Consider the following 18,395-nt stretch of genomic DNA (forward strand, 5'->3'; position numbering starts at 1 on the left):
TTTTTTATTATCACGGGTTAAGATGCCCAGCACATAAAGTGTAATAAGATTTTAAATACAGGGCTTTAACTTGCAACACAGTATTTTTTAGCAGTATTTAGTATTTTTAGTATATAGTATTTTTACTTAAGTAAAAGGTTAGTGTACTTCTTCCAACACTGGTTATTAAACACAAATACAGTTGAAATGTATAGTGATGTTTATTTTTTTCATTCTTTCTTTTTAGCAAATACAAGACACAATAGAATGACCCTATAACATATTTGTTAAATACGCTCTAAAGCCGTCTCACTTTGGTAATAACATTAGGAGCCTCTGAAAACGCCGGCTCTTATTGCTGAGCTGAGCCAACTTATCTCTCCTGTCTTACTTTCCTATGCGACACTTTCAACCGTTGCGCTCTTTTACCGTATGGGCCTCTTCGGCCTCCGTAGTGAGACCTGATTGGCCAGTCGTATGTTGACATCCAATCGCACCACGTAGCTGCTCGTGCACATAGGCTGATTTTTTCCTGCCGAATCGGGCGATGGGCTGCCCCGGTAGAGAGTCTTCATAACTGTCCCTGTCCCGGTCCCGTTTTTACCAACAGACGTTGCTAGCTCCGGTCAGACATGGAGAAAGTTGTCCTTGTAACCGGCGCGAACAGGTGAGTCAATTGAAACTGCGTTATAACCATGGTTAGACACTGTTTGTCATGTTGTTACAAAGTGACAACTCTCACGAGCTAACTAACACTGAAATGTAAATGAATAGGCTATGTTAAATAGGCGACAGAAACATTGTAGCGCCATTGAGGGAAATAATCCCTCCTGTTGAGAGATTAACTGCTTCAAAATCTGTGATAAACTGTAGGCCTATTGCTATAAATAAATAGTAACGATTATAATAATACTAGTAGTAAAGGCACATATTTCACAGAAACAATAGTAACGGTTAAGTTATGCAAGTAAAAGCTAATGAGTATAGGTGTGTTTTAAGATGACGCTTGAAGATCTCAATAGTGGGGGGAATGATGGTGGGAGGAAGAGATGTTTCTAGTCTGCCTTTATTATTTATTCTCCAATTACTCCAAGTCTTCTTTGTTTACTAGTTGATTTACTATATATAAATGGGTATACGTGCTGTTTAGTGTCCCAAATTCCCCATACAATGTCCTTAATTAATTATGAACCTGCTAAACCACCTGTGCTACCCTAAACCCTTACCCTAACCTGTCTCAAATAAGACCCTCATCATTTGGGACACTAAACTGCATGTATACCTATAAATCTGTGATCACACAGTTCCTTAAGGGAAGTTTGTTTACATTGTGTTTGTCTGCCATCTGTCACTTTATTCAGCGGCATTGGCCTGGCCCTGTGTGAAAGGCTGCTGACTGAGGATAGCCAGCTTCTTCTGTGTCTAGCCTGCAGAAACATGAAGCGGGCCGAGGATGCCCGCTCTGCCCTCCTGACCTCTCACATCAACGCACATATTGACTTACTGCACCTCGATGTGGGCTCTGTGCAGTCAGTGCTCGCTGCTGCTCAGGAGCTCAAGGCCAGGTATTCTACTGTTTCTAAGATACATTGACGTCATGATGCTGTTGATATACCTGTCCTCAACAATGAATATGGAATTGAGATTGCATATTTGTGCTTTCCCACAGGTACAACAGAATTGACTTTCTGTATTTAAATGCAGGAATTATGCCCAACCCACAAGTGGATGTCAAAGCTTTGTTCAAGGGTCTGTTCTCCAGGTAAAATCCTAAAGCCAGTTCCTAACTTGCTTTGATTTGGGTCTTTCTATTTATTTTTTTATTTTTTTATTTCATTATGGTTTAAAGCTTCATAATTGTATACTAGTACAACCTGTCCATTATCCATGTAATAGTGTACCCTCTCACTACAGGAATGTCATCAACATGTTTGCGACAGCAGAGGGTCTCTTGACTCAACAGGACCGCCTCAACTCAGACGGCCTGCAGGAAGTTTTTGCCACCAACCTCTTCGGTCATTTTCTCCTGGTACACCACAGACTACACATACATGAAATCTAAAAGATGATAACCATTCCCTTAATTTGACATAGTGTACATACAGTAGTCCTCCATATTATATGTTGTTATTTATTATATGCTGCAACATAGTGAGGTAGTATTATGCATATAGTATGGTATTGCAGATGGATATAGTTTGTGCATATGGCATATGCTTCTGCATGTAGATACATTTGTAAAAAAATAAAACTGTTGGGATGGATGTAATGTATTGTGAAAAAAAGACATGTTTTGGTATAGTCCTATAGTACTGTAGGCCTGTTGTGAAAAAAAATTGAGAAACTCTGTGGTCCAGATCAGGGAGCTGGAGCCCCTGCTGTGTCCAGGAGGTCAAACGTCCAGGATAGTGTGGACATCCTCGAGTAACGCCCGCCGCTCTGCCTTCAGCATCGAGGACATTCAGCACAGAAATGGGATGGAACCCTACAGCTCCTCCAAGTACGCATCAGACATGCTCAGCCTGGCACTCAACAGACACAAGAACAGCCAGGTCTGTCTATCACACAGTCCGCAGATTACTGGTACAGTAGTGACTATTGGCATCCACCCACATTCTAAAATTCAAGTCCTTTGCAAAATCTCACAAGGTCATGGAAGTTTAGGTGGAAGAGCAGTAAGCAGTGTTAACTCTTGCCCTATCTTCCTCTGATTTTTTAGAAGGTTTGTCAAAAGAATGGTGAGGGGTCGTTCCAAACAGTTAGTGGGGAGAGGAAGTGTTGTACGCATAAAATGTCGACATTTCCCTTTTCACTGCATTGTCATATTGTGTTTATAAGATCGCAGAATATTTAGCAAAGGTCAAATCAGGGTTAGGGTTCGGTTAGGATTAGTTTTTGATTTTATTTTCGTTTTAGTATTTTACAGAGCATGCACATGGTTTCTTTAATCGTCTTAATGTTGAGAGTCCTCCACAACTGTGGCTTCATGTATTTAGTCAGTATGTAGTTGATGTTTTTTAAGTAGTCATTGGTCATGGAAGTCTGTAGCCTGGCATAGCTAAGACTAATTCACAAATGCATGTTAGTCTGGATGTTTGCACTGGACAGAGAATGCCAGTTATGTCAAGTAACTACGCTTATAATGCTCCTCTGTCAGTGTCTTACACCCGCCCCATGTGAGATAAGAGGTCTTGATTGGCCCATTTAGTTTATGGATGGCTGTAAATCTGTTTGAATGGGAGGAGCCAGACATATCGGCCAGAGAAATGAAACATGAGCTTGCAGATTCATCTGGTTTCCAGGCCAGAAAGACTGTAATGGGAAGGAGGAGGGGGGGGGGTGGGGGGGGGGGAGTTAACAAGACTTACATAACTCTGTCGTGAAACAAAAGGTACAATTTCGGTCCAAACTAATGTGCTTTTAAGGATAGGCTATTCTTTTTCAGCGCAGGTTCTACTAGAATGTTCTTTACTAGATCTACTGTATCTTTATTGCCATTTACAAAAGGGTTGCTTTTTTGTGAGTTTTTTTCTTAATAAACATAGACATCTCTGACAATCCCTTTAGCTCCCTGTTTTCTTGAAATAAGTTAACAATGTTTTTTGCAGGCCTGAACAATCCACTCCCACAGCATTCTCAACTTCAGAAAGTAACAGATACTGTACATCAGAAGAAACCTAAGCATTCATCTGTTATGTGAAATAAATATCTTCTTCTCTTTGTGACAGGGGCTGTTTTCCTCTGTAATATGTCCAGGACTGGTGATGACTAATCTGACCTATGGCATCCTCCCCTCCTTCTTCTGGACCCTCATCATGCCCATCATGTGGCTGGTGAGTGATCTTTTTATTCTACTCATCTGTGTTAAACATGATTGGAGTTATTATAATATATTTTCTTTCTGTGGTGAACAGATTAGGATCTTTACCAACACATTTACGCTCACACCATACAACGGAGCAGAGGCACTGGTATGTTGTCGACCTTTCCTGTTGCTGTCTATATAAAAATCTCTCTCTACAATGAATGCACTGTGAACACAAAGTCCTGCTCTGGCTTTTCACAGCACTGGTTATTTGTTCAAAACTCTGAGTCTCTGGATCCAAGAGCAAAGTATCACAGTTTAACATCAGGACTTGGAAAAAACTACACTCAGCCTCAACAGGTGAGTAACCAGACACCACTTCTTCTACAGACATTATACTGCTCAAGTCTGCTCTATGTGAACCTCAGGTAACCTGAATCTTAGTATTATAGTAATTCAAATATTCATGAGAGACTGGGTGAGTTGCGATGCTTTTTAGAGAATATCAGGCAGGAAACCTTGAAAAGTTTTAAACTGGAAAATGGAATTAATGCAATCTGCTTTATTTACATGTAATGAATTCAGATTTTCTGCGTGTTTTTGTTCTCGTTTCAGATGGACATCGATGAACAGATGTCTGAGATCCTCTATTCAAAGCTTCTCGAACTTGAGAAAGTAGTGAGAAAGAAACAGAGTGAGGGGAATGTAGACAAGTAAGCTAATGGACAATACCTCAGTAAGATACAGTAGAAGTGACTCTTTTGTAATGGATGGTTTAGCTGTTTCAAATGTGTGCGAATTGTGATGAAGAACAATAAAGGTGCTCTTATTCTTTTCTTGCCAGTTGTATCATTGAATCATGTGTCTTTTCTGTCTGTCTTTTCTTCAGACTCACATGCCACATGTCACATTTCATATTTACTACAGTAAATGAATGTCGGAAATATATGTGATATCTCTTTGTTACGTCCCACTCGTATCCAGGGGTGGAGGACGCAAACAATTTAAAATAACCCGGGAGAGAAACCAATGCTATTCGGCAACACTTTCAACAATATCTTTAAAGGATTTATTATTCACTAAACACAAAACAATCTCCAAAAGGAAGACGTCGACTCAGGCTCTTGCAGGTTCTCACAGCTTCCACTGAAGCTCTTCCTTCGACTCACACTGGCTCCACTCTGGCTTTCACGGCAGAACTCAGCACTCTCCGACTCACACTGGCTCGACCCTGCTCTCACTCCCCCACTCTGCCATCCTGCTCCCTGATGAACGCTGATCAACTGATCAGCTGATCAGCCTTAGCTGCAGGGCTGACATCACCAGCACACAGCACATACCTGCAGAGAAATCACACTCCAGCAGACAACAAACAAAAACATACACAGCACGTAACACTCTTGAAAGATTGGTCATTCACAAACTTACCCTAAAATACCTTTGTTTTGCATTTGCATCTTGTGAAATCAATAACCAGCAGGAGTCGCATCGGTTGCTGCTTTCTTGTTGAAATGTATAGATACCGCCGCCGGCTGCATCTTCACCTGATATCTGTATCATGTTTCTTCTACAACGGGCTTCTTACCTTACAAACTTTTAATTAGCTAGATGCGTATTGTCTGGTTTACTGAGGCCAACAACCAAACACCATCAGCACTACCATCAGCTGTCATCAGTGGCTTCCTTTAGCACAAATTATACACTAAGATGCATAGTTAACTGAAAGAAATGGCATGTTTACTGCTAAGGTCTGTAGACCAAATAAAGTGTATCAATAAATCAGGTTTGAAACAACATGGTGTATTACAATATGTCCGAGTTGTGCATTGCTGATATCCTTTTGCTGATATTTTTTGATTTAACTGCTTTGGGGTAGCAAAAGGCTTTGCTAGCTAAACTGCTTATTGCATGAGTTGTGTGTGGCTTTGGGTGTTCCTGACTGACATGCACTGCTTCCACACTGAATTACAAGATATATGGCTTTTTGCCTCTTCTGTATGAGGTTGACTGCTGTATTTTCTCAACTGGCAGATCAGAAAATGGAGAAAAAAAGAAAACATGCATAACAAATATGCATCAGAAGCCATTTTTAAAGCCATTTCAGAAAGAAATACAGCCAAATAACTAATCTTAATCAGGGAAATCTTCAAGGCTTGGCCTTTTTTATTAAATGCTTTCATTGCACCTTAGCATTTGATTCTGAGTGCAGCAATTTTGCGCTGAGGTGCAAATGAGCAATTTTCATAAACATCCACACGTGGCCTGGGTCTGAATAGGGTTTCATTCTTGTTTTTAAATCAAATACATCCATGACTCAAAAGACAAGCCTCAAGTTACGTTAGAAAGAGTCAAAATGTATCTTCAACCAGTGTGACAGCTTTTGCATTGTGCTGGGCTGCCTGTACAGAGGGCAGACTTGCCAGATATGTTATCACCAGCTATTACCCAGCATGCCCCTGCTGGCCCTCACCACAGCATTTGCTGCTTTTCATAAACTGACAAATCCCATTTAATGTTATGATATGCATGGGCATATGTGCATAGGGTCATAGAGTCATGGTTGAACAAACAAGGTGCTACTGAGTTTTTAATAGCAATACTTGTATGGTGTTCATGTAGAGCTTACTCAGACGCTGTAAACTAATAGAGATTTTGGTGTATGATTTTAGAAATGTGTCTTATGTGTACTTATTTAGGCAAACCTAGAATATGTATTTAATAGCATGCATGCACATTGTAGCAGAACCTGTTTACTGCAGCCACATATTACCAGCCTAATGTGATTTCCTCTCAGAAATTAAAAGCCGGATTATTCTAGGAGAACATGAGAGGACACTAGTGCATCGTTACATAATGTAAATAAAAACATTGCAGCCACCGTGTGTTCAGATTGGTGCGCGCTGTAAGATGTCCCGGATGGTGCTCGCACCGGAAGAGAAGGTGCAGCTCTCCCAGCCATCTTGTGGCAGCATCCAGTGGATTGTTCGCATCAAGCCTCGTAGAATCGGAGGTGAATCCCGCTGAAGGGGCGCCATCATGCCCGGACACCTGCAAGAAGGCTTCGGCTGCGTCGTAACCAACCGGTTCGACCAGTTATTTGACGATGAGTCCGACCCGTTCGAGATCCTGAAAGCTGCTGAAAACAAGAAGAAGGAGGGGGCCGCCGCTGGTTCCACCAAGTCCGCGGCTCAAGCAGCAAAGCAGCCGAAGAAGGAGTCACAGAAGGACAGAAAGAACCCGCTGCTGGACAAGAAGGAGGAGTCCCAAGCTCCAGTTCCACTGAAGAAAGAAGGTAAAAATAATAATAATAATAATAACACCTGCTGTGCAGTGCATGTTTATTTTCATCTTTTTCGTATCAACTGTCATGTGCATCTCTTGTTAGCTACGTTAACGTTAGCAGATGCTGGTCTGAGCGAAACACAGCGTGAGGTCAACCTGACAGGCGGAGGTTAGCTAGACAACAAGCGATGTCTGTACCGGGTAACTATATAAACAAGCTCAGGTGTAGCCCACCAGCAAAGCCCTGTGCAGACTGGCGAGCCTGTGTCGCAGACATGGTTTCCACCAGCATCCTACAGGAAGGTGTAGTGTAGAGTTACTGTCTTATGGATGATGCTTCGTGCACTGGCTACGCAGCTCCGTTATCGGCTGCAGGGTTTGCAAAACAAATTCCCAAGATATTCACCTATGCACTGGGAAACTAGGCTGCTCTTTGTTTGGGTTGGTGATGTGATGTCTCTCCTGAGTGAATTTTTTTTTTTTATAGCTTAGTTGTCTAAAATTGAGTTCACTAACAATGGCACCGAGTTACTAAAAAGAGGCAGGCCCACTGTTAGCCAGGATTGTAAACAGTGTGCAGTGAAATTAAGTGTAGCGTGCTGACGGAGTAGGCTACACTAGGAGCTTTGCATGACAGTTTAAACCCAAATGTACATAAACGACTGTCAAACACAACAGAAATTTTGAATTGGTGGAAGTGTTTAACTGGGTTTGCCTAAGCATACATCTGAAGAAATGTTCAAAGTTGGTCAACCTGTTTTGCTGAAAGTTGAGTTTTTGTCATCATACTATTTGGGCACACAATGGGAATACTGCTTTTCTATATTTTTATTATTTTAGGGGAAACTAAACCGTAGTCTCTAGTGCCCAAACACTAGATATAGCATCATAAGAAAATGGCTGTATCTCAGAACCTATGTACTATGCACAATCAAGTATTTGGTATCTATGCTCTCATAACAAGTTGAGTATCACATATATGCAGCTATGCAGTGTAAACTGCATAGCTGCATATCTATGGAAGACATTTAATAAACCCAGTGTTATTCTTTTTCCTCATAAAAAAAAAAAAAAGTGATTTTTCTTTTTTTTTCTTTTCTTCAAGTGATGTAAACATTTTAAAATTGTACTGTTAGATACTTGCCCAAAGTATGTCCATACCAGATTTCAAGACTTACGACCATTCGTTACAAATGTAGCCATTTTTCCTTATACTAAATATAGTCTTTGGGCACAAATAGGTTAGGGAGTTATTATACTAATCGAAATGAGTGCCTTCTGAAAGTTTGATTCCCATTTTAATGCTCCTGTGATTTTTAGGTATCAGGCGTGTGGGCCGAAGACCAGACCAGCAGGGCCAGCCTGGTTCCCAGCATCAGGGTGGGCAGGGTGAAGGGCGACCTGGAGACAAGAGGCCGGAACGGAGACCTCCTCGCGAGCGCCGTTTCGAGAAGCCGGCAGAGGACAAGCCCGAGGGAGGTGGAGAGTTCTCTGCAGACAAGTGGGTAGCTGTGATGAATGACAAAGAGCATATTTAAACGTGCTGATAAGATCAAGGCTGTCTGGTGCAATCACAGGATCATTGTGGGGGTGTATGCAAAGATTAAGTGTTTGGTCTAATCTTTGCTCACTTAACCTCAACATCACAGCCATCTGTACATTTTCTTTTTGAACCTTTGGACAGCCACTGCCATTAAGAGCAGATCTGCATGTGTGTGTCAATAAGCTTGTAAAAATAAGTGCTGACCACTCCTTTTTTATAAGGTCATGTTTACGCACTTTCTCTTTATTTTATTTTTAATTTAGTGTCTGTTTGTATCCATCAGGCCTTCTGGAGACAGGCCCCCGAGAGGGCGTGGTGGCGGACGGGGTGGTCGTGGTGGAAGAGGACGGGGCATGGGCCGAGCAGAAGGCTTTGACTCCCGTGGGAAACGAGACTTCGACAGACACAGCGGCAATGACAAATCGTGAGTCAGTCCTCAATTGAGTACAGACCAGTGAATAAATAAATATACTGTATATCTATCTATCTATCTCTTAATATTCCATATAAATGACTACCTACCAAAGCATCCCATTTTTGATTATTTATCCGAGAGGTACCGTCTACAGTTCTTAAACTGCCAAAGGTTGCCAGTACCAGGTGGCACAGTCTGTTTATTTGCTACGAAAGCCTAACTGACCAAAAAAAGTCTATTGGCAGTTATCATCAGGGTTTCCACTAGATAAGTTGTTAGGTGGCCAGGTGTCTGCCAACTTCTATGCTAACCCCCTTTACTTTGATCAGCATGTGGCAAGCAAGACGCAGGAACTTTGCTTGGGTTTTATAGGTTTTAGCATATATTTCGCCACCAGAAGTACACACAGCACTGCTACATTCCCAGCTATAATGTTACTGTTAACTTCATACTCACCGTCCCACACATACTCTCTCTCACAAACGCACACTCACTGATGTTACACACACAACTTAATGTGTTTTTTTTTTTTTTTATAGGAGTTTGCTACTTGAATAACATATTTTAGTTTAAAAAAACATCTTAAACATTACATTAAAATATTAAATTATAAAATGGGAGAAAGCTGTACTCTACACAGAATAGTTTACACTGAATAACAGTCCAAATGGCATCTCAAGAAAGTGTTTCTTAATGACATCTCAGTTAAGCTGCTTTTCACTTCAGACTTGAGGTCAAGGGTTGTTGGTTTTCAGATGACTTCATTGTGGGCTGTAAGTATTTTTAGGCTATGTGTGTGTTCCTTCCTTTTTGTTTGCTCCAGCAATCAGAAAAGTGAGGAGAAGCGCAGTGGCAGCGGCTCACACAACTGGGGCAACGTGAAGGATGAAGCGAGGTGAGTTTTCAAGAACAGACACATGGCCTGGTTATCTGAGTATTAATGTCTGCAGGAAAATGATGCACATCCGATATCTGTACTACGAGGGGTCTATATAAAGTGGCTCTATTTTTGTGTTAAAGTGCTCATATTATGCTTTTTGGCTTTTTCCCTTTCCTGTATTGTGTTATATATCTTTTTTGTGCACGTTATAGGTTTACAAAGTGGAAAAAGCCCAAAGTCCACCCAAAGGGACTTACCATCTCCAACAGAAAACATTGTTCACAAACTGCTCCAAAGAGCTCTATTGTAGTCCAGCCTTTACTTCCGTGACGAATGTGCGTCACTTTGTAACGCACGTTATAATGCTCGCCTAGCTGCTAGGGTGGTACGCCCTCATACTCTGCTTCTGACTGGCTAGTAGTCCTTACCTAGCTTCTGCACATGTGCGACTCCCAACAAAGATGGAACAGAAGTGAGATGCCTCACTCTGTAGCTAAAACAGAGCGCTCAACACACAGGGTGAAAAGAGGAGCTGCAGCAATGTGCATTACAACAAAAATATAGTGTAAATTAAACCATGTAAACCTATTCTGATATAACCTCTAAATACAATTACGAACCTGAAAAATGAGCATAATATGAGCACTTTAAAATAAACAAGTACACCAGTTTCAATGGAACATTTTACAGAATAGTGTCTGGTAAGGTTTCACCTGGAGGCAATATTTCAGTATTGACAAGGTGGCTGTGTGTCTCTGTTCCCAGCGAGGCTGAACAGACTGCTGCCCCAGAGACGACCCCAGAGGGAGAGGAAAATGCACCTGCCAGCTCTGAGAACAAGTCAGTATCCCATTTCCTGTCAGATGTTCAGGTGATAATTGGATGTTTATGGATTTCATCTTTTTAACAACTCCAGAAAAATTTGTTTGAAGCTACAGAGTCATATTTCCTCACTAGGCCTGTCACGATAACAAATTTTGCTGGACGATAAATTGTCCAAGAAATTATTGCGATAAACGATAATTTTATAATAATAATAATGATGCAGGTACACCTTTTTCAAAGATCAATACACTTATTTCTAAAGAACATTTAACACTGGAACTGGAAGACCTTTTAAATATCCACAATATGTCTTTGATCTCCTTTTTTATGTCGTCTTTCACGCTGTTGTACAGTTGTGGAACTGCCGTTTGTGATACGTATGTTCTCCCAGGCAATTCGTACTGGCTGTCAAATGTTTTCAGCATTCGTTGAGTGTTTGTGCGATAGACTACAGACTCTGTACTACATTTAACAATTATTTAACACTAAATATTAAATTTAAATAATATATAATTAATAAATTAAATCTATCTATATGGCTATCTGCCACATGGCAAGTAAATGTTTGTACCAAAATAGTACTGTTTTTCAGTCTTCATTTTGGCGAAGGTGCGGCTTCTGCTCCTCTGCAGGTCGGAGCTTCGTGGGGGTGGGCCGACACGCACACAAACACTGGCGCAACTCTAACATACTTTCCACACTCCGTGTCCGTGGACAGCTGTAGGCTACTACCGTTAATGTTCTGTACATTGTCGAACACATGCAGCCACTTTCCTGAAACTGCTTGCGAGACTGACAAGTCCACAGCGGCGTGTATGTCCGAGCCAGTCTCCACCACCTGCAGGTTGTCAGCTGTGTGGTTTGGAATGAAAGGGAGAAAACGGGACGCCGAGTAACGCGGTAGATATCGTTTTTTATTTTGACGGCGACTTAACTGCAAATTGCTGCGGGAAACCCTGCTCCAACTCTCAACTACCGTTTTCTGTCTCTCTCTCTCCACCTGTAGTCCCGGCCACACAAAGACCATGCGACTGACAAGAGGGTTCACTCCTCGTTCCGCTAATGAATCGAGAGTGGTCATCCAGTCTCTTTGGTAGAGAGAGACGAGGAAAACAAACCAGCATGCAAATGGAAATGATTGCGGCCGGAAAAATGATCGAGCTCATTTTTTTATCGTGCGATTAATTGATTTATTGACTATCGTGACGGGCATAGTCATCACACTGGGATGTTTTCCTTTTGGAGTGTGGAAGTTGTTCTGTGTCACAGACAGTATCTCTGCATGTGCATTTTCATCACAAAGCTTTAGCGCAAATGGGATCAACATTGTCTCTGACCTTTCGGCCTCAGGATTAGAGAGCATGCACAGAGCTAAGAGGATTGGCAGTTTGAGGTTTAAGGTCATACATTGTTGTGTGCTGGCTTTCCAGAGAGAACGAAGTTGAAGAAGTTAAAAACGAAGGCCCCAAAGAGATGACCCTGGACGAGTGGAAGGCAATGCAGGACAAGGAGCGCACCAAGGTGGAGTTTAACATCCGTAAGCCCAACGAGGGAGCCGACAGCCAGTGGAAGAAAGGATACGTGCTGCACAAGTCCAAGAGTGAAGATGTAAGTATGGTGATTTATAAAATCATGGAAACCAGAAAGCTTTTCTCCCCTGCAGCGGTTTACACCAGCTCTGTACCGGCTCATGTTTAAGGCTCCATCACACACACGTCACTGTGGCCGCAAACATCTTTGTCTTTTTAAGTGTTTTTTTTTCTTAGTTTTTTAAGTATGGAAACGTTTGACCTGGATTTTCCACATTTTAACCAGGCAAAAATAATATACTGTTGCTGTAAACATTTTAACATAATGATTTTAAAAGTTAACAATTAATTCTTTATTAATTTTTCTAGCACCGAGCAAATAAAACAGACAACATGAAATCAAGACAAACTTACAGCACTGATGAAAGTCTGATTAAGGCTGCAACAAACAAAAGATTCTTTTCTCCATTAATTGTTTTGTCTGTAAAATGTCAGAAATTAAAAAAAAATATATAAAGGCCCATCACAATTCCTTAGAGCCCAAGAAGATTTATTTTTTATTTTTAAATGTCTTGTTTTGTTCAGCAAAATGAGTCGCTGATTTTTTTTAATTTTGTATTTTGAGGCTGCTAACTCGGAAGCTTTTGAGTGTGACAGAAAGTTGACTGACTGTCTGGACACTGTTGTTCATTCATGTGCATTACCAAAGTACTGCTGTCTTTTCAAACGTTATTACAAAGCTGACAGCCTGAGTACCTTGCTCTGCTTTTTTTCCCCGTGATTGATGTATTTAGATTGGACCTAGTATGGTGACTTCTGTGTAGCATGCGCAAACTTGGTTTCAGTTGCACATTCTTGTGTGTCTTGCCAGCTCATCTGACATGATATTAATGAAAACCCCTATGCTGTCTTTGCATTTCAGAGGCCTGTTGGTGCTGTGATCGAAGCCGCAGAGACAGAAGCAGAGCCAGCCCCCGTGTACAACAAGGTGCCTGCAGCTCTCACACTGGTATTTCAACCGCACAGTCCATGAAGACATTAGTGTTAAGTTAACAGTCTTTATGAAGCCACCTGTTAGAAAATGGTGAGTGGTTTAATACACCTTCAGTTATTGAAACTGGGTCATTAATTTTTATTTCGGGTGGCTCCAGAGGAAATGAAGAATCTAAAGATAGTGTTGGTGCTATGCAGCTAAGCAACACTAAAAGAACACACATGCTTACTTGTTTCATTACTGGTTTAAAAACATGCCTCTTAGTACGGAGTGCAGTTCACGTCTAACATTACTTTAATCGTCTGTTTTTAGCAGCAGGGCACCCCGGATGATTCCAGTGACCACCACTTTCGCAAACCAGCCAACGACATCACATCTCAGCTGGAGATCAATTTTGGAGACCTGGGCCGCCCCGGTCGTGGGCGCGGGGGAGCTCGCGGAGGCAGAGGAGGCCGTGGCGGCGGCGGTGGCGGTGGCAGCGGCGGGGTGGGCAGCCGGACGGCACGCGGGGGAGGACGGTCTGAAAAGGTAACAATAAAAGCTGTTGTCGCTGTTAACGACAAAGGTTTAGTGTCCCTCACAAAGGATTTAGCTCACGGACTGGGAACAGGCTGTAAAACCACTGACTTGGAAAACCTGCTGTGGAACCACTTAGGCCCTGAAATAACAGACCGGCGACCACGTGTCCCATAATGCAAAACTCACAGACTGGCCTCATGTCAGATTTTTTTTTTTTTTTTTTTTTTTTAGCAATAGTGCTTACTTATGTGAATTTGTTTTTAATAATAGTATAGTAGCGGTAAGCAATAATTAATAGTATTGAACTGTCAAAAGCTGGCATCAAAGTCTACTCCTTTTTACTAGTTTTTTTAATCTAGCGCTCAAGTTTATCAATTAATTTGTTACCAATTTATATGACCGTTATTTACTCAATTGCTTTAAGTGTGTGGTCTATAAAATGGGGGAAAATGCCCCTCCCAATTTTCCAAAGCCCAATATTGATATATTTGTCTAACAAACCACAACCCTATCAACTACTCAACTACCAAACTTGTTGCAGACCAATTTTCTGTTGTTCAGTTAATCAAACTATAGATTTAGCTCTGCTTAAATCAGATATTTACTGATTTAAATGATATTTGTACCAATTTTGTTATATTTAGGCAAGGTTCATGTACTGCTCCTTTTTTAAATTTTTTTGTTTTGACAACAATAAATTAAAAAGTCTTTGTAGGAAAGCATGTTTACATTCCATCTAAGTAGTACAAGCAATACATCTAGGTACCATATCAGCATTGGTATAAAGAAATGTTCACCAGCTAGTTGCTTCTTCCAGACGCTGGGTTTTTAGAGTTTTTACTAAAAATGACGCAGCGAGAGCGTTGAAAGTGAACCAAAACATTAAAGTTGCCGGCTGGAGAATCACGACAAGTTAAGACGCCAAAGCACTTAGAAGAGCTGACAGAAATGCGTAACAAAACAAACAGATTTCCCTAACATTAGTTATTTGTTATCTACAAATAACTAATGTTAGGGAAATCTAACATCAGAGGAACATCAAAATATATTAAAGTTCTGATAAATAAAATGTATAAAAATACAAATTTAAAATATGAAACTTAAAGGGTTAAACACGAGTGTTGCCAACAGGGACGTTGTAGAGTGGTGGACAAACTGTGCAACACCAACACTCATAACATGGTTGAAGGGGGTTTCGTCCGTTTTTTTTTTTTTTTTAATCGGCCATTATAAATGCCGATACCGATGGCTTGGAAAATGCCTAATATATCGGATGGGCTCTAATCTTTATTTTATTAGGCAGGGACAGTGCATATTAAACATTTCTGTAAATATGGCAGATTTAGCCAAAAGTCTAGTTTTCATCTGCAGTCCTTGGCCTGATGTCACAATAGGCTCTCTGACTTTTCATATCTAGTAGTAATGTGATCCATTGTAAATGTAAAAATACTAGGGCTGTACCGAATACCATTTTCTGAGGGGGGGCATTTTAGGCCTTTATTTCTATAGGACAGATGAAGACATAGAGGGGGGGAATGACATGCAGCAAAGGGCCACAGGTCGGAGTCAAGCCCACGGCCACTGCGTCGAGGAGTAAACCTCTATATATGTGCGCCTGCTCTACCAACTGAGCTAACCCGGCCACGCTTCGGTGCTTTTCAACCGCAAATATTCGATGGCTTTGGCAGCCAGGGGGAAACCAACATTTCCGACCGCACTTGAAGGCAGCTTTGCAAAAAGAGAGAAAATGCAAGGCGACAAAGCGAGCGATGAAGAGAACCTGCTTTGATATTGCAGAACCTGTTGTTAACACAATCCTGGCCAGTTCAGTGCTTGTGTTTCGTGTTTTACCTACGTAGTGTTGAAATCTTTTTTACAGTAACGTTACGGGACTTGCACGTTGCAACTGACGAGTCTGATAGCCAGTTAACTTTGCATGATTGTCCACAGCAAGTTGACATTGGGTTGCTTTTCACCAAAAGTTGATTCTGACTTTTGTTCAAATTTCAGCCTGCATGCACGTTTAAAAAAAAAAAATCCCAAAATTGAATACCTACCCATCGAATGAATATTTAGATCCAGTCCTAAAAAATACTGATAATAGCCCTCTTAACCTTGTCCTGGTTTTTGTGTGTGTTTCTCCCCAGGCTAGTGGAGTGTCGGTCCCCAACGTGGATGATCCTGAGGCCTTCCCAGCCCTGGCCTAAAGGCTCCTCTTCTACCACCAGCCCACCCATCAGCCCTTCCGGGCCCCTCCTCTACGAGGCTTGCATGCTTACCACATCTTCGAGTATATAAGAAAACAGAGAAAAAAAAAAAAAAAAAAGATTTTAAATGACAAGAAAAGACTGTCATCCCATAGCACTCATTTCACCAGAGGACTAAAATTTTACCTGTTTTAAAGGAGAACAAAAGACAAAAAAAAGGCGAGAAAAGGACCTCTTGTTACACTGAAGTTTTGTATTTAGGAACATGAAAGCAGGGATGTTTTCATAATTTTTTTCAGAGATTATGCATACTTCAGTTATATTATTTTTTTGTGCTGCTTGAATTTATGAATTTCTGCAATTAGGTTGAAGTGTGTGTATCTCTTCCCCTGAAGCTTTTGTGCTTTTTTTTTTTTTTTCCCCCCTCATGACTTCAGCTCAGTATTATGGGGTCAGACTTTCAACTGGAGTTTTTCCTCCCAGTAATACACACTGATGTGGTAGCACTACACTACATAGGATACTTGTATTAGATATCTGAAGTATGGCTTAACATGCATTTGTGTAAATACTCTGATCCTGACTACCCATCCCTTTTGTGAGGCGCAAATCCGGGATGGATAACCAGGCAAAGTGACTTCCTACTAAAGCTTGGTATTTTTCTGCTTGTTGTGCAGTGAAAGTAAATGCCTCTTTCCATTTTTTTCTTTTTCTTTTGATAGCTTGCCTTTTTTGGTGGACCAGTGGTTAGTGATGCTTTGTATCCCCTGATCCAGATGTGCGACCTGTGTTTTCAGGGTGTCCCAGGGCCCAATGTGTATATCTTTAGGCTGGTCCTCGTAGGTCATACAGACTTTGCTACTTGTTACTTCAGGACCACTAAGCAAATATTGTTTGTTTGAGTGTGTGTGTGTGTGTGTGTGTGTGTGGGGGGGGGGGGTGTGTGGGACTGAATGTGTGAATTTGACAGCTAGTTACTTAGAATTTAATTATTCCTCTCCTCTGAACTTGCAACTTTCAAAAACGTAGACTGCAAGTTCTCACCTGAGGTAGTTCATACTCTTTTGAGAAGTAATTGTTGCGTGTGATACACAGACCATGGACATACCTTGCTCTTAGAGAATCTTTCAGATTTCAAAGCACTTGGTTTTCGGCACTAGTCCTCTGAAGATTGTTCCTCCTCCACTCCCCCCCACCCCCCTTTGTTAACCATTTTTGCTGTTTCTTAATTTTATTTTATGCAGCACAAATGCATAATTTGTCTAAAAGAAATGTCGACTGTCATTGTGGAACAATCATGAGCTACAGAATGTAATGTAAGCTACTGGTGCTTTTAGCCACCTGTGTCAGCATTTCCAGTGAGCATTTTCTTTTAGTGAAGCGGGTATATTTCACATTGGGTTGGGGTGGGGGTACTGAACATGAAGTGAATTTAAAGCTTTACATGCTGTCTTCTGCAAAGACTTGCTGGTGATGCACTGATACAGACGGCTGGAGCAGTTTTCTTGTCGGACTGTTTGAGCCACATGACGGTGAAACTTTCTTTGCAAACATCCCTGTTCTAATAAATTGCTTTAGAGGTGTTTAGAGGGTTACATGTATTTTGCCAGTGGCTGTTGGGTTGTTTAAAATCAATATTGTGATTTTAAAGCTGTAAACAAATGTGCTCTGGACTCTTCATTGCTTGAAGCAGAATGAAGCTGTGGTGTCAGTGCTTTTCCATGATAAATCCCATATAAACGTTAGAGGGACATAACCGTCCAAAAGGGTTTAATACCCGTAGTTGTGAGTTTATTAGGTACAACGAACTAAGACCAACGACGAACTAAGAAGATGTGTATAATATTGAGGCATACCCTTTATTTATTTTAAATTGGTTGGATATAATGGCTTAAATTCAACAGCACCGCTTGGCCTCCAAAATGACTATAAAGTTGAGTCAACACCACTGTAAGCAGTTTAAACTAAAACTGAATATAATCAACTTTATGAAGGTGTTACTTATGCTACTAATGTTACAGGGCTTTTAGGATCACTAGTTTTAGCTGTACCTAATAAAGTGGCAATTTTGAATCTTAAACTGACATATAGCCTACTTTTAATGTCTGTATTATCTGTAAATGTAACTAAATTTGTGTTTGTACAGTTTCATAAAATTATGTTGTGTCGGTTATATAGCAAGATTTAGACCAAAGTCAGTTTTGAAAGATGTAGCTGATAATGTAATAAATAAATCTATAAAATAATCGAGGCTGTCCCAAGAACCTTTTGAACAGCAAAGGGAAGTACGTTTTTTTTTTTTTTTTTTTTATTTCATTCATTCAGAATACAAATATAGAAACAAACAAGGCATATATATAAATCTGATCAGGGAGGGCTTGGTCTTAAAATATCTACATTTATGTATACAATGTTTT

At 40.8% G+C, this 18,395-nt stretch overlaps 2 protein-coding genes across 8 annotated transcripts; both read left to right on the forward strand.

Annotated features, from left to right (window-relative positions):
• Positions 1-466: 466 nt before the first annotated feature.
• Positions 467-4,623, forward strand: LOC114565046 (3-keto-steroid reductase). Of its 4 annotated transcripts, none has more exons than XM_028592857.1 (9): positions 467-646; positions 1,341-1,544; positions 1,649-1,741; positions 1,894-2,008; positions 2,337-2,531; positions 3,708-3,812; positions 3,894-3,950; positions 4,046-4,144; positions 4,400-4,623. In XM_028592857.1, the coding sequence occupies exons 1-9, from the start codon at positions 612-614 to the stop codon at positions 4,499-4,501; spliced, it is 1,005 nt and encodes a 334-aa protein (XP_028448658.1). In that variant the 5' UTR covers positions 467-611; the 3' UTR covers positions 4,502-4,623. The 4 variants fall into 4 exon arrangements, 3 of the variants coding, with proteins under 3 accessions (XP_028448658.1, XP_028448660.1, XP_028448661.1); XM_028592859.1 differs by having other exon boundaries at positions 2,429-2,479; XR_003693877.1 differs by lacking the exons at positions 4,046-4,144; positions 4,400-4,623 and having other exon boundaries at positions 2,429-2,531; positions 3,894-3,948.
• Positions 4,624-6,673: 2,050 nt separating this feature from the next.
• serbp1b (SERPINE1 mRNA binding protein 1b) lies at positions 6,674-18,058 on the forward strand. 4 transcript variants are annotated; one of them, XM_028592853.1, is made up of 9 exons: positions 6,674-7,076; positions 8,387-8,567; positions 8,893-9,033; positions 9,848-9,919; positions 10,670-10,744; positions 12,160-12,337; positions 13,181-13,267; positions 13,565-13,780; positions 15,919-18,058. In XM_028592853.1, exons 1-9 carry the CDS (start codon positions 6,821-6,823, stop codon positions 15,976-15,978), a joined length of 1,266 nt encoding a protein of 421 aa, XP_028448654.1. In that variant the 5' UTR covers positions 6,674-6,820; the 3' UTR covers positions 15,979-18,058. The 4 variants fall into 4 exon arrangements, with proteins under 4 accessions (XP_028448654.1, XP_028448655.1, XP_028448657.1 ...); XM_028592854.1 differs by having other exon boundaries at positions 13,568-13,780; XM_028592856.1 differs by having other exon boundaries at positions 6,675-7,076; positions 13,181-13,246; positions 13,568-13,780.
• The last annotated feature ends 337 nt before the right edge of the window (positions 18,059-18,395 follow it).

The sequence above is a fragment of the Perca flavescens genome, chromosome 12, assembly GCF_004354835.1.
Source record: "Perca flavescens isolate YP-PL-M2 chromosome 12, PFLA_1.0, whole genome shotgun sequence".
NCBI lineage: Eukaryota > Metazoa > Chordata > Actinopteri > Perciformes > Percidae > Perca > Perca flavescens.